This window comes from Pocillopora verrucosa, chromosome 11, assembly GCF_036669915.1.
Source record: "Pocillopora verrucosa isolate sample1 chromosome 11, ASM3666991v2, whole genome shotgun sequence".
In the NCBI taxonomy this organism is placed as follows: Eukaryota; Metazoa; Cnidaria; class Anthozoa; order Scleractinia; family Pocilloporidae; genus Pocillopora; species Pocillopora verrucosa.
In genome coordinates, this window is record NC_089322.1 from 10,493,252 (window position 1) to 10,508,238 (window position 14,987).

The 14,987-nt window shown below is 38.9% G+C and overlaps 1 protein-coding gene across 1 annotated transcript; it reads left to right on the top strand.

Annotated features, from left to right (window-relative positions):
* The first annotated feature begins 4,654 nt into the window (after positions 1-4,654).
* LOC131768696 (ATP-binding cassette sub-family C member 4-like) lies at positions 4,655-11,527 on the top strand. The gene is made up of 5 exons (XM_059084422.2): positions 4,655-5,021; positions 5,976-7,270; positions 8,460-9,030; positions 9,960-10,096; positions 10,568-11,527. Exons 1-5 carry the CDS (start codon positions 4,717-4,719, stop codon positions 11,479-11,481), a joined length of 3,222 nt encoding a protein of 1,073 aa, XP_058940405.2. The 5' UTR covers positions 4,655-4,716; the 3' UTR covers positions 11,482-11,527.
* Positions 11,528-14,987: the final 3,460 nt, after the last annotated feature.

Consider the following 14,987-nt stretch of genomic DNA (forward strand, 5'->3'; position numbering starts at 1 on the left):
AGAGGTAAGTTTGAGGTCTCTGCGAGCCTCGGGTAATTAGTCCCATAATAGAGACAATAACTTGTGTTATTAACAGAGAAAAATTATATTAAATACCTTTGTTGGTTAGTTTATTACATATCGATCCCAAACTTCAATGCAAAGTTAAGGGTTAATAGGGTTCTATTTTTGAAGCAAAGGCGAAGACTCCTTTCTAGCTGGTCATTTTTTATTAATGCTTTTGCATTTACTTTAATTTTTACCTACACATCAGCATATTATGAAAAAAAGGATTAATAATGGTGCTCTGTCACTTCACTTTGCGTTGATGAATTAGCGTTAATCACACCACTTCCACTCACTGAAGCGTGTCTGTGAGCGCAAAATTCAACCAAGCATATCACTAGTGAGTTACATTTTATCACCATAGCCGCACTGAATCCTGTTTAGATGGTTTTTCTTTGCGAATATCTTGAGAGTATTTATCACGGGAGAGTGATCTCGGTTTCTCACAGTTTTATATGTGTAATTTGTTATTTTTTTGAAAATAAATTATTCTGGCGGGAAACTCGTTCATGCAGAAAAAATAGATCGAGACCTTCACCGAGTGTGATAAAGAGTCGTAAAAAAAAGTGTACTTCAGTTATTAATTCGACCTCCCTACACACACACACTGCTCTTACAGTGAACAAGAGGTCATCAAGGCTGTTGCTGTGCTGGTAAGTACGTCTTGAAATTTCGTGGGAGACGTACAATAATATTATTGATAGCTATAAAAAAAATCCTTGCGGTGAGTGTGTCAGACCGTTGCAGTTGAGAGCTGTTTATCAGTGGAGGTCCGCCTGCTTGTATATTTAGAACCCTCTACAGGAAACGAGACGATATAAACCAAAAACTGAAAAACTACATGTTATCATTAGCCTGTCGCGTAGTGTGGTGCATTTTACCGTGTACAAAATGGAGATTTTGGCAGGCTGAATTACATTTTAGCCCGCTCTTACGCTTGCGTTATTGTTGAGACTGAATTTTTCAGTTCATATTTCTCAATGCCCCCCGGAGTTGTAATAATAGTAATACAGTTCACGTTCTTTGGCGTAAATACGCTTTGGACCCTTCTCAGAGTTCATTTTAACCCTCATATAATAGCTCGCACTTAAATGACCCTCAGTCGGGCCCAAAACATAATTAATGCCCGCCAACATAAACTCTATGAGCTGGTTTTTTTAAACGAAGTTTAGCCGTTGTTTAAACTGCGTCCTAAATATTCCTCAATTTAGCTGGACCTTGTATCAGAACATTTATTTTGTGAATAGAGTTAAGACAGCCGAAAGCTAACAATTGAAGGATATCTACTTAATTAAGTCGACCCTCTTACACAGAAAACCGAAGGCCCTCTGATTTCGTAAAACCATAGTTCGGCTGAGACCTCGTGTTAATTACCGGCCCTATTGGTGAAGAATTAAAAGACGCACCGAGTGCATTGCTGAGTTCTATAAGCACGCGGGAATTTTTAAGAACACGAGAGAAGTGCTTCTCGCACTTGTCGAGTGTTCTTAACAATGCTCAACAAGTGCTCAACAATGGCTCAACAATGCTCGAGGAACAAGCTTTTTTTTTTTTACTTCTTTCATAAAATGTATTGTCAATTGCGCGCGCTTGTACCGATGTAGGCTGCGTACATTATATCTCAACAGTGCACTCGTGTGACGTAAGGCGCGTGCTTCATTATAAACATAACGAACTCGTTCTTACCAATCATGGCGCACGCATTTCTCTAAATATTTCATAATGTATAGATATGTTATTTGCCGGTTAAGGGTCGGTCCGTATGGTGAAAAACTGTGACCGAGGTCTTCAAAATACTGCAGCATTTTGTGTGCACGATTAAAGTTAATTGCAGACGGGTTTTAGGCCGCTTGCCAACCAACGTAATGATACTATTGTTTATACAAATTCATTCTGAAACCAATATTTTTCTGTCAACCAAAGTGATTTGAGTGAGAGAAAAGAGAGGATTCATAAGTTATTCATCGGCTTGAGGTAGTGACCGACGTGTTTGCTTAAAAACACTACCCAGCCGGAAAAACAAGATATATTATGAAAAATGGAAACAAAAGGATGCACTCGGCGACTCACGAAAGCGTTACCGTGGCCAGTGGGCAGAGATAGGAAAATACTGACCGGGTTAGGAACCAATCAGATTGCAAGATTCGTTACCGTGCCCTCTCAAAAAAAATAAATAAGATATTTTGCCACGTACAGTCTGCATGATTCTTCTCGCGTGTCATGAGTCGTACGCAGGTCGTATCGTGGCTAAGTTGTTACATGTCGCGGGTGAATAATTCATGTAACAAATTATGTAAATAACAATGCGATCATCCCTTGTCTTGCTTAGAGCAGTTAAGCAAAGCGTAACATACTCGGGAAAGGTGACAGCTAGGTAGCCCTATAGAAGCTAAAAAAATAAAAAAAACAAATAATTCTGATATCAGATAGAAACTGGCTGTTAAGGAAGATTTTGGCTGTCCGACAATCCTTGTAATCCAGCCTTTATAAACCTGTAGAAGGATGCGACTGTTCTATAGATAGATAACCGTTAAACAAAAAGTTTCAGTAATTTTTTCCACAACCGGATTCCGATGGCGTAAATAAAATGAAATAAAATAAAAAAGCAATACATTTGTGTTAGTAGGTGTGAATTATCTTTTGGGCGCGTCACACAGTCCTTTCAGCCCGAGCCGCTGAGCGAGGGTTAAACAGATATTTCTGCCGAATGACTTAACACTGAGTTACTATTATTGTTATAATTGTTATCACTTTGGAGAGCACTGAGTGTGAACAATCACGTAAACAAGCGACCGATCTGTAAAACATTTTAGCCCGCCAAAAAACTTTAGTCCAAAAAATGCGCAGCTGTGCCCGGAATAGGCATTAAAGGCGTTTAAGGCGAAACTCACGCAACAGAACCTGCTACCAGGCTTAGCAGACGACGGTTGACCGTCGGTGACCGGTTTTTATTGAACTCGGCGCATATGTCAAAACGCTTGTTCCTAACTGTTCCTTTCTCCAACATGTTTGAGTGGATAGTCTATTTACTCTTTTGATCATCCATTAATTTTTTTTCTTGATGGGAAAATCAAAGTAGACAAATGACGCGCTGATATACATGGAATGACGGTCGCAAAATTTTCACACGTACTTCCTTGATCAGTAAATTAAAGTAAAATATCATTAAACACCTTCAGGCTTCTTCACTTTTCACGTTTCTTAACGGTATGTTACGCGAAAATGCTAATCTTAACTGACGGCTCAACCAGTAAATCTTCTCTTATCGCTTTTTCGTTTTACAGCTACGCGTCCATCTCTAACAGATAGGCTTAAGCGTAACGTATCAACCCTGAATTCTAAGTGACGTGAACAGAACAGTCAGAGGTGAACACCAAACGAGGTACAAACCACACATGGAATACGAAAAGCTGGAAGCGGAACCGGAAGAAAGAACTTCAATCTGTGGTAGACTAACGTTTGGCTTTTTATCGAGTATTATCGAAACAGGAAACAAACGACCTCTAGAGGAGAACGACATTCCTTCCCTAGATGTTGAAAGCACCAAGTATTTGGCTGAAAAACTGGAATTAGAATGGAAAAACGAAGTTGAAATCGGTAGAGTCCGAAGTTCTAAACCTCGTTTGAGAAACGCAGTCCTAAGGGCCGTCGACAAATACTTACTGTCTCTGATTGTACTACTAGCAATTTTAGAGACATTATGTACAATGATTCAGCCTGTCCTACTAAGCTTTCTCCTGGCTGAGATGTCCTATAGTTCCCCCGTTGATGTGGGGATGCTGCTTGTTTATTCAACACCGCTCTGTGTAAGTTGTTTTATTCAAGCGTTGGTTTCCCATTAAGGTAGTTATGCCATGTTTCTGATGGCAGTTCACGTTAAAGCCTCCTTGATTGGCATAGTTTACAAGAAGGTAGGTGGATGATGCGTTTTTGCCGCTTAAATGTCAAAGTAAGTCAAGCTTAACCAGCAAAGAAACTGTGAATAGATGTCGCATCTGTCATCTGATAAGCGAATATGTATTAGGCTAAAACCTAAAAAATTTTACCCATTTTATAATTAACAGCTATTTTCTTTCCGTTACCATTACAAGACAGATTTTTACTGATAAATCTTTTGCAAACTTTTATTTCTCACGCCCATGGAAACACTGCCTACTGATGGTGGATGGTATGTGTGATACGCTAAGAATTTTCAGTATGCATAGGCTTCTTGTATAAGCCGATGGTTAGACATCAGCCAAATTCTCTTGAGACTGCAGTGTCGAAGGAGGCGAAAACGTAGCGTTTCCAGATTTCAGAGTTGTGGGATCATGCGGATAAAGTTATTACTTGCTCTTTTAAACTCTCAATGTTTAGGTTCGCAATAACAGAGGAAACCGGACCGTAGTCGAGACATCGTGATCCACGTCGAAAACGATTACACTATGAGACAAACAATTAAACTTCTTTTACAAATGTCATGATTATCATCAATTTTATCTTGTTGCAACTGAACAACTTTTATCCACATTTCTTTTTTGCGGGTATGATAATACACAAAATTCAAAGTTGAACTTCACCTTATCATTAATTATCTTGTGCCTTTTCCTTTTCTTGCAGATTCTGAACACGCGCCATCATATTCTTGCCGAAAGAACTTCAGGGTATTTGATAAACTTGATCTCTAAGGACATGGTCCCGATCCATCAAGTTTTCTCTAACTTTAGATCGCTTTCTGCTCCTCTGGAGATACTTCTCGTTTTCTCTCTTTTGTGGAACTTAGTAGGCTGGCAAACATTTGGAGGTGTGGTCTTTTCAATAGCTCTCATCTTCTTTCAAACGACTCTGGGAAACGTTTTCAAAAGTCTTCAGGACAAGGTCGCCAGGATAACGGACAAGAGACTGCGTCTGATACATGACGTCATTTCCGGTATACGTGTACTAAAAATGAATGCTTGGGAATGGTGCTTTCATGATTTGGTTTCCGAAGTTAGGAGGTATGAGTTTCCTTGCAAAAAAAGTTCATGCTCTATATACGCTGATAACATCCTGTTTGAAAGAAAAAGAAAATTGTAATCACTCGTCATCAGAGCTGGGAAAACAGCATATAAATTCATTTTCCATCTTTATATTCTCAGGTTTGCTAACCGTGACATGAAATTTCTGTGGTATTAGTTTTTGCTGCTTTTAAGTACAGTCCTCCATTCGCAAAACTGAAATCCCGAAAATTAAAGAAAAAATCAGTCATCAAAACATCGCAGTCCAATATATGCAATATACTTGCAACTTAAGCGTCAGTTCGTGTTTTTTTCTTTAAGACTCACCCAATGTATCTATTAACAATTCTAACAAATTAACTCGGCAAGGTGGATAAATTTAAATACTGCGCCACTAACTTGATTAAAACATTGTCCTTAACCTTTTTCTCGGTTTTTTCCAAAGACTTTCCTCTTCGTCAATTGTCCATTTTTTGGACGCCATTTTAACCTCAGGCATCATTCACTGATGTTAACTCTCCCTAAAGAACTCTCTGAGTCTCTATGGAATCGTAGAAACTTGACTTTAAAGCAAAGCATCAATTACAAAATTTGAAAGTAATGTTATGAGCGAGATTTCTCATCGTACGTCTCTACAAAAATTAGGCTAACATCAAAGAAATATGAGACAAACTGGCCTAGCAGACTGTTATTGGGAAGTACTTGTCTCTCGTCTAGTGAATCCATCTAAATCGCACCACCTGTCTAACACTATTCTGATCAAATTCCTAAGTTCCAAAAATCTTGATCTTCTGATATTTACCTCTAGAATGGAAAGGCACACCATACGGGTAGGGAACCCTTTCGCATTCCCGCTTAAAAAGGCGAAGCCGCCTACTAACTCCAACTTGGGAATAACTACCTGACTTGCCTGTGAATGTTCTAACCATTATCATCATATTCTATTCCTCTCAGATTAGAGCTCAACATTGTGTACAAGAAAGGAGTTATTTTAGCTGGTTACCTCTCGGCGTATTCCTGTTACCCAATAGTGTCCAGTTTTGTCGCTTTGTTTCCGTTTCTCATGGCTGGGAATCAACTTACAGCTCAAAATGTCTTCACTACTTTGGCTCTGCTGGGTGCGCTCCAAAAACCAGTCACTGTTCTGTTTTCGTATGCGCTTCGGGCTCTTTTTCAAGCATTTACAACACTTGAACGAGTAGAGTCGTTTCTTCTTGATGATGATTGCGATGCACCGTTGTCTTCCACTCAAAAATGGAATCCATCACAATCAAAGGACCCAACTGGCATAAGCGAAACACAATTAAACGAATATCAGTTTTCAGCGGTGGAACCAACTTTTCTGACGAATCATGTTTGTAATAAAGGCAAGCCTTTCCTTTGTTTAAACAGAGTTAAAGCCCATCCAAAGAGTGACTTTTTCAATTTAAGTCTATGCATTTCCAATTCTAAGTTGATTGGAATCACAGGTCCGGTGGGTTGCGGAAAATCGACTCTTTTTGATCTTATCCTTGGCGAAATACCATCAGATTATGGTCAAATTACTCATCAGGGACAAATTGCTTACGTTTGCCAAACACCTTGGGTGTTTTCGGGAACAATCCGCGAAAACATCATTTTTGGAAAGGAGTTCATCCAAGATACTTTTGAAAAAGCTATCGAGGCTTGTTCGCTGAAGGAAGATCTGAAGTCTCTTTCCTGTGGTGATCTGACTTATGTCGGGGAACGCGGGGTAAGTTTGAGTGGCGGTCAGCGTGCACGGCTAAACTTGGCACGCGCAGTGTATTCTGATGCCGACATTTATCTTTTGGATGATCCACTTAGTTCTGTTGACGCAAAAGTGTCGAATGAAATCTTTCAGAGGTGTATTTGTGGCACTTTGTCCGATCGGATCCGACTGTTAATTACCCATCAAGCTCGTTTTCTTGGAAAGACAGATCTGGTTCTTTTGATGGACAAGGAAAGCAAGTTGACTAAAGGTATTTATAGAGAGCTTAGTCAATTGGAGGAATTCTGTGAAATTTCTGCAACAGTACCCTTTGCTAAAGCAAACGAAAGAGGCTTTTCTAGTAATCTGGTGCCACACGGAGCTCCGATGACAAAGACTGGTAACTCCTCTCGTTTGGAAATCGAAGAAGAAGATCGCCTGACTGGTTCCGTTTCTTATAAAACTTACTGGAGGTACCTTGCATACGGAGTGTCAAAGTTCTTCATAATGATCTGGGGAGCTTTAGTAGTTTTACCTGAAGGTTAGTGAAATATAATCATTGCAGAAAACACTTGGCACATTTACATATAAGACCTAATCTAGAAAGCAAATCCCGCCATCTAAGCTATCTAACCAGGAGAGATGCTGGTTTAGGGAAAATTCAAGACAGTTATGCAAAACCAAGAGGCAGGAAAGGGTTGGGATAACTTTTGAAAATTAGATGGAGCTAAGAAATGACGAGAATATCTTTTGTTACCGTTACAAATTATTCTCCATGAAAACTGCGGGAAACTAACTCGACAGACCCCTGCCCAGCACAGTAGCCTAACCTTGCACAATCAGCCTCCACAAAAATGCAACTATGCTAATTTTTGCGCGGTGGCAAAAATACAAGGATTTGTATGGGAATAAATGGTAGCACTCCCAATCAAAAATTCTGAAGTATTTTTGGATTAAAATCAAATTTACCCTGCTTAAGTGGTTGTTCTTTTTTATCTTGTAAGATGTCTTAGCTTAGTTCGGGCCTTTTAATCAGCTCGGTTTTAGTCGTATTTCGCCCATTGCGCAATGTAAACATATTTGCATATTAACGGAGGCTCAATGTGCGAGTTTGGTCTACCTGTGGTAGTAACTAACATTTTCTTAATCAGTGGAGGCCTCCTGAGATTCGAGTTTCCTCACAGTGATAAATTCTAATTCATGCTTTTGATCCATGCTCCTGTTTGGCGTTTCCTTGTTTCTTCAGTTGATGTCGTCTTCACTTTCACACGTTATTGTGATGTCTTCTAGTCAATTCCATAAACAGATGGTCAACATTGAAGTCGCCTTAAAATTGTTTGTCCTATCCCTCTTAGGTGTAAACAATAACTTCAAAGAAATATCCACCAATTTTGGTCAATTTGTTTAAAATCATCATTAATCGATCAAGCCTGCTCTTTAGCAACATTTAGAATACCTAGAAAGTCTGCACGTATGGTAAGGTCGTATTTACGCACGAGAAGGTGGTATCGGAAATCGAATGAGCGGGCGCAGCGAACGAGTGAGATTTCTGAAACATATGGTGATTTTGTTGAATGTTTGAATAGGTAGTCAGAAGAAGGTTCTGTTTGTTATGGGCTGCCCTGCCGTTGAGAAACAATTATTTTGTGTGTGTGCTGAAGTGGTTATAAATTAATTTACCTACCAAAAGAAACTCAAGGGCTCGAAACTGTCCATTTCCTTGTTGACAGGAGCTGTTTTAGCTTCCAGCTTTTGGCTTGCATATTGGACAAAGCAATCGTGGGAAGATCAGCAGAAAGCTGACAACGCTTATGTCTATATCTGTCTAGCGAGTGGCTGCTTCATCTTCGCTTTAACCCGCTCCTTTCTTTCCTTCTACGGAATGATCAAGAGTTCTTCCAGCCTGCATACCGCCATGCTGACTTCATTGTTGAAAACTCCCGTTTCTTTCTTTGATGTGAATCCAGCTGGTCGTATCTTAAATCGCTTTGCTAAGGACGTTGGGTGTATGGATGAAGTGTTGCCTTATATCCTTTCAGAGTCTGTTCAATACGTTATGTTCACCATTAGTATTTTGGTTTTGATATCTGTTGCTAACATGTGGATCATTGGAGCAAGTGTGCCTTTCACAGTCCTTTCGCTGTATGTTAGTAAACGCTATATAATCACAGCACGTGAGATCAAAAGAATCGAAGCCATCACGAGCAGCCCAGTCTGCTCACACGTGACAGATACAATTCAAGGCATCACGACGGTTCGTGTGTACAAAAGAGAAGGAGTATTCCTGGATCGTTTTTACAGGTAACTCAAAGCTTTATAGTAAGATCGTCATTAAATTAACTTAGAAGGGTTGGGGGGGGAGTGGTCGGTGCATGGTGATACAGATTTCTTTTAAACCTTTTGACGGAGAATTTCGTTTAATTTAATATCATCAAAGGAAATGCTTGAATACAAAATTTCTGCGCTGTTTCTACTACCTGAAGGCTGATTTGCAGTTGTCATCTGATCTTTAAAATCATTACTTTCTATTTTCAAAGCAAATTTTAACTTTCGAAGCAAACAATACTGTCGTCAGTATGTTTTACACTCATAAAACACGATCATCATTCCTGTTTTTTCTGTTTTATTCTGCTTTGTTCTGTTTTGTTTTGAACAGGAAACTATATATACTATACGAGCGATAGCTGTGTTCGAGTTTCATCACATACATACTTAGGTGATGATGATCTAACTTAGCGTGAAAAACTTAAAAACTCGGCCTGACAGTTTATTTCGTTTTCCGTCCCAGCTCACGTTATAATTTCGTCAGTTACGGCGCTTGGTATGTTTACTAACTTTTAACTGGTGCCTATGTTGCTACCTGCCGGGTCGCTCGTTCTTATATTTCACCTCCTATTTCCGTGCACTTTGTGCTATTACCTGCAAGTTTTTCTGTATCAATTGAAGCCAAGAGCTCGGTTTTATGTTCGTAATACAGATCACGCAAGACTTATCGATCAATTAACAAAAATAAGCTAGCGAAGTCCGGGAGATGGTTGGGCATTTTACAAGTTGGCAGATGGCAGGACTGCTTTACCTGACTGAGCTCCGTATTTTGTACTCTGATAAAACATGCTTTTTCAACCAATGAGAGCGCACGTTATATTCGAACGTTATTATAATATGGATTAAGCCACTTTATCTTTGTCATATAATGGTTTTTATATTGTAACAAAGTTTTTTTTTCTTAGTTATCAAGATGCAAACAACAGAGCTTTGTTCTGCTATACTGCTTCCCTCAAGTGGCTTGGTATTCGCCTCGATTCTCTAAGTTCAGTCCTAGTTACTGTTGTAACTTTAGCCGGCATTTTTCTTTCTGGTGATACAGGTAAATGACTTATTCTCTTTAATTTCTAACATATGTCGTAGCCATTCTTCGCTTAGTGCTTATGACTCAAGGAGAATTCTTAGAAGATCAATATATACAGCGACGAGTGATAAAAATAGTGAAACTGTCTTATAAACTAGAAATTCCTTTCAAGCTCTTTTTGATATAAAGACCCCAAAGGGCAAACCACAATATATTCTCGGATTCTTGCAGATCAGCGGCTGATATTTCTGCCGTTCCTCTTCCTCTATTTTCTATCGGTAGGAACTTTTCAATTTTAAGTGATATGAGAATTTCTTCTTTCTGCCAGTATTTTATTCTTCGTTAGAGAAGGATCATCCATCTTGGCCTCAGAGAACTTCACGAATCTATCGCTAGCCATTTATCACTGACCGTTTCTTCAAGCAACTGCTCATTGCATTTAACGTGTGGTGTGTTTGCCAATAATTTAATTTTATTGCATTTTCTCAGCTTTATCAGGCTTATCAATAAGCTACTGTCTGCAGCTCACCAACACAGTTCAGTGGATGCTGCAGGCCATCGGAGAAACGGAGAATTACATGACGTCCGTCGAACGAGTTTTGAGCTACACACAACTTCAGCCGGAGCCAGGCTACGATACAATTATCCCGCACGCTCCCAGAGATTGGCCTGAAAATGGTTGCGTCACTTTTCGAAACGTGTCTTTGAGCTATTTCTTAGGGGGTCCTCCTGTCTTGAAAAATATCAGCTTTAGTGCCGCCGCCGGTGAGAAAATAGGTATTGTTGGACGGACTGGCGCTGGAAAGTCGTCACTTATAGCTTGTTTGTTGCGCATGCCTGCAAACACCGAAGGCGAAGTCATAATCGATGGAATTTGTGTTGCTGATCTCAACGTCCAGGATGTTCGCACCGCGATTGCAGTCATTCCTCAGAGTCCTTTCCTCTTCAATGACGTGCTTCGTCGAAGTCTTGATCCAGCTGACAAATTTACTGATGAAGAATTGTGGGAAATTTTGGACAAAGTTAAGCTGAAGTCGACTGTGGTTAATAGAGATGGACAACTTTACTGTCATGTGACAGAAAATGGAGCTAATTTCAGCGTTGGAGAGCGGCAGTTGATCTGCTTCGCTCGCGCTCTTTTGTTCGGTAAAAAAGTTATTGTAATGGACGAGGCAACATCCAGTGTGGATACACAAACGGATGAACTGATACAAAGTATCATTCGTAAAGAAATGAATCACTGTACTGTTTTGACAATTGCACATCGTCTGAGTACTGTATCTGATTATGACCGAATAATGGTGCTCAGCGAAGGGAAAATTATCGAAATGGATTCTCCTAAGGTTTTACTGAGCAATGAGCTCAGTTATTTTTACCAGCTATATCACAGTGTGAAGTCCTAAAGTTTTCTCTGAAGTACGATCATGCCAAGTAAGATTTCTGCTTAAAACAAAGGTTAGAAAGCATACAGGTGTGAACTACATGTTGTCAGTAATTATATACCGTTAAAAGGATTTTTTATACCAATCGACTCTCACCGAAAGTTTGTATTGGAGAATTTCTCTTAATTTTTTTCGCAGTAAGATATTTTTTATTAATCTCAAATCGATAAAGTTTGTTGATCGTCATAAGCATGTAGATAATGACCAAAAAAATCAAAGAATTTGCGTTTTGGTCATTTTGAGTTAAAAACCAAAGTTGGTAGAATACGAAGTTTTTTTTTCTTGTCACATTGTTACACAGCATCGTCTCAGTTGCCATGGTGATTATAGGCATTTCAGTGTTCAGTGTAATACTCTCATTAGAGCAAACAGTAGTGGATGTCTGTAGACTGCATACACTGACAGTTCATCTGTTTTTCCTTTTTCTTAAGTTTACTTGCGCAGTTAAAATTTTTCATCTGGACTAAATGTCTTGCTCGAACTGTTTTCTGCTAACACGATAGCTAATCATTACAAACGATATTCTGGTATTGTGGTGCGATCCACTGCTTACTTGAATTGACTTTGAAAAGAGCGAGCTGTTTAGAACTCTTTATGGGTGTCTTCTCAGTCGTTCCTTAATCTGAAATAAAAGGAAGGAGATTGTGCATAATGCTTTCTTTCAAAAGAGAAGATAATCGTTTATGGGAGGAGGGAAGGATTGGTTTATTCGATTACATCTGGACATGCAATGACCGTGATGAGCCGCTGTAAATTTACAAGAAAAGTTCAAAGCTTAAGTAAGTAAGAGGGGAAAGAAAGAAATATGAATAGTCTCGACGCATAAACCTCTGGGGATGCTCTGCTGAGAAAACTCTGTGCGTCGTTTTAAATGTAAGTGACAAATATTGTTCGATCTTTCGAAGTACTCGCACTACCCTGGAGACATTTTTTGTCACGTAAATCCAGGTGTAAATTACGAAATTTCGTTAATAAAACGAGTAAAGGGAATTCAGAGAGTTACTTAATCCACAAAAAAACTAACTTTAACCCTGTTTAGCCAGTTTTAGACTTCTTGAGAAGCCGTTTAGAAGTCAGATGGATCTCCAATTGCCCTTTTTCATCTCGTTATCAGCTGAAGTTAGCTTTATGTATTATGCACGACTGCAACATTGAAATGCTATTTTTTTGTCAATGTTGTTATTGTTACTCAGCATAAAAAGGAAAAATTAGAAATTTAGAACGTTATATGCATATTCTCCCATTTCACATCTACCAGACTTATTATCCATACACAGGAGCTTAGGATCTAGATTATCCTACCCTCAATTCAGGTACATGCTATCTTCTTAGCAAGCGTCAGTGTTTAAGAGACCACTTCACCGTCATTAACTTGGGTTTGTTCTCTATAACACTGCTGGTGATATTGTAATTATCGATTAATCAGTGAAAACAATCAGCATTCGAAGTAACCAATTGACGCGTTTAGTTTCCCTTTGCTCAGAAGTTTCTCCTTCAACTACGTATCATGAAGATAACTGAAAGGTGCTGCTTTCTTATTGATTTTCAACTATTTATTCTGGTCTTCGCCAGTCGAACCCGAGGTTTGAAAAGCTACGAGGGGTGAATTGGATAATTTGCTGAGTATTGAAAGTAAGGTTTATCAGTTGATCGCTCCATCAAACAGGTAAAGTTTTGCTTTGCTTTTCATATAGTTTAGAACATGATTCGATGGACTAATCTAAATAGCTTGATCCATGTAATTTCTATTAGAGAAGGCAATTGATAGTTAAACGTTTGAAATTCTCAGCCAATGGGTTGCCAGTCAGCAGAACCATGGCAAATCGTTTACTTATAGCTTATGAATCCTGTTGGTACTCACCGTAGATGCTAACTCTAACCAAATGCTCTAACAGAGAAATGAGACAATATTTCCAATTGCATTCATACGCTTAACACTCATTTCTCTAAGACATAGTGCTACTTAGCTAGTATCTGATACGAAAAAATCAATTTGAAACAGACGGCTGACCTTAGCCGCGCCTATGCTAATTCTGATTGTATCTGGCGTATGACATGACAAAAAAAGAAGCCTTAAACAAAGAGAACACATCATTGAAGCTCGATAGAGGCACGAGTTGCCGGTAGACACTATGCTTGATGTTTCAGATGTACTCACCGTTCTTTTGCCTTCTTGGGATAGCTTTGGAATATTATAAATCCTATTTTCGTCACTTTTGTTTCTGATTTTACTCGTTATGAAACTTCATGACCGACGGTGCTTCCTTTTAAGAGTGCGCGCTGTTCTCGTGACCAGTGATACCAATTTTTTATCAGTGATGTATCCATCTTCTTCCTTAGCCACAAGGTCATACGAGTTGTTCCACGGTCAGATGAGGATGTCTTTTCTTTGAGGAATTTGCCGAAAAGTCGGAAGAACGTAAGTTTTGGGAAGTGATATCCTCTTTTTTGTTAGTAAATTATTTCATGTGCTGGCTAAGGTAAGATTTGCAACCTGAAACAATAATAATAATAATAATAATAATAATAATAATAATATTTTTCTTTTCGATTCGTGAGCGGGCGGTATTCTACAAATCCTGCAATCTGATTGGTTCCGAGAGAAGACAGAAATCTCCTAAATCCCTGAGTCTAGCTAGAAAAAAAAGCGTGTCGTTTGATCTCAGTTTCTACACACGCCATTTCAGTAAGCAAACAAACACACTGAATTCACCTAGAAGGTAATATAATATTATTAGCTGAGTTAATAACGTAAATTGGCCACCATTAAGAGTTTCAAAGCTGACGTTTCAAGCGTTAGCCCTTCGTCAGAGCGAATGGAGCCCAGGTCGGTCCAAATTGAGAAAAACTGTGCCCTCTGTCTTGAGTACCGCCAGAATCCAAGACCTCGAGCACATTTTTTCCTTATACGGACCTCCCGGCTGGTGAATAAAATATATATCACGTGTAACAAGCATGTGGATTTATCGTTTTGTTGCAGAGATCATTTTTAGCAGCTATATTATTTAGTTTGATTTTAGTGATTGACTGTTGACAAACTAAAAAAAAACCAAACAAAAGAAACTGCCAAAAAATACGAAAGTTAACCTGTGGTGCATGTTGAAGCAATTGCTCAAACTAAGCCTGCAAAAATAAACTGTGAGCTTCATGAAAGTTACACGGTGAGACCAAAAGTACAAGCGTCTTCAGGGTGCCACATTATAGTTTAAGTTTTATTTTCCTAACAAGCAAACAATTTCAACTTTATTCAATATTATTAAGCCCTTAATATAGTCATTCACAATTAAAACTGGATTATAAGATCTTCATGAACAAGAAAATTTATTAGGCGATTAAAAAGGAAGAGTGCTGTTAGATTTCCGAAGCCGAGGGCTTAAATGGTACAGGTCAACGAAGCCAGAATGTGTAGTTGGATTAACGTTGAGTTTAGCATAGGTAGAAGGTTGATCAGTTTGTTTTAAGAATTT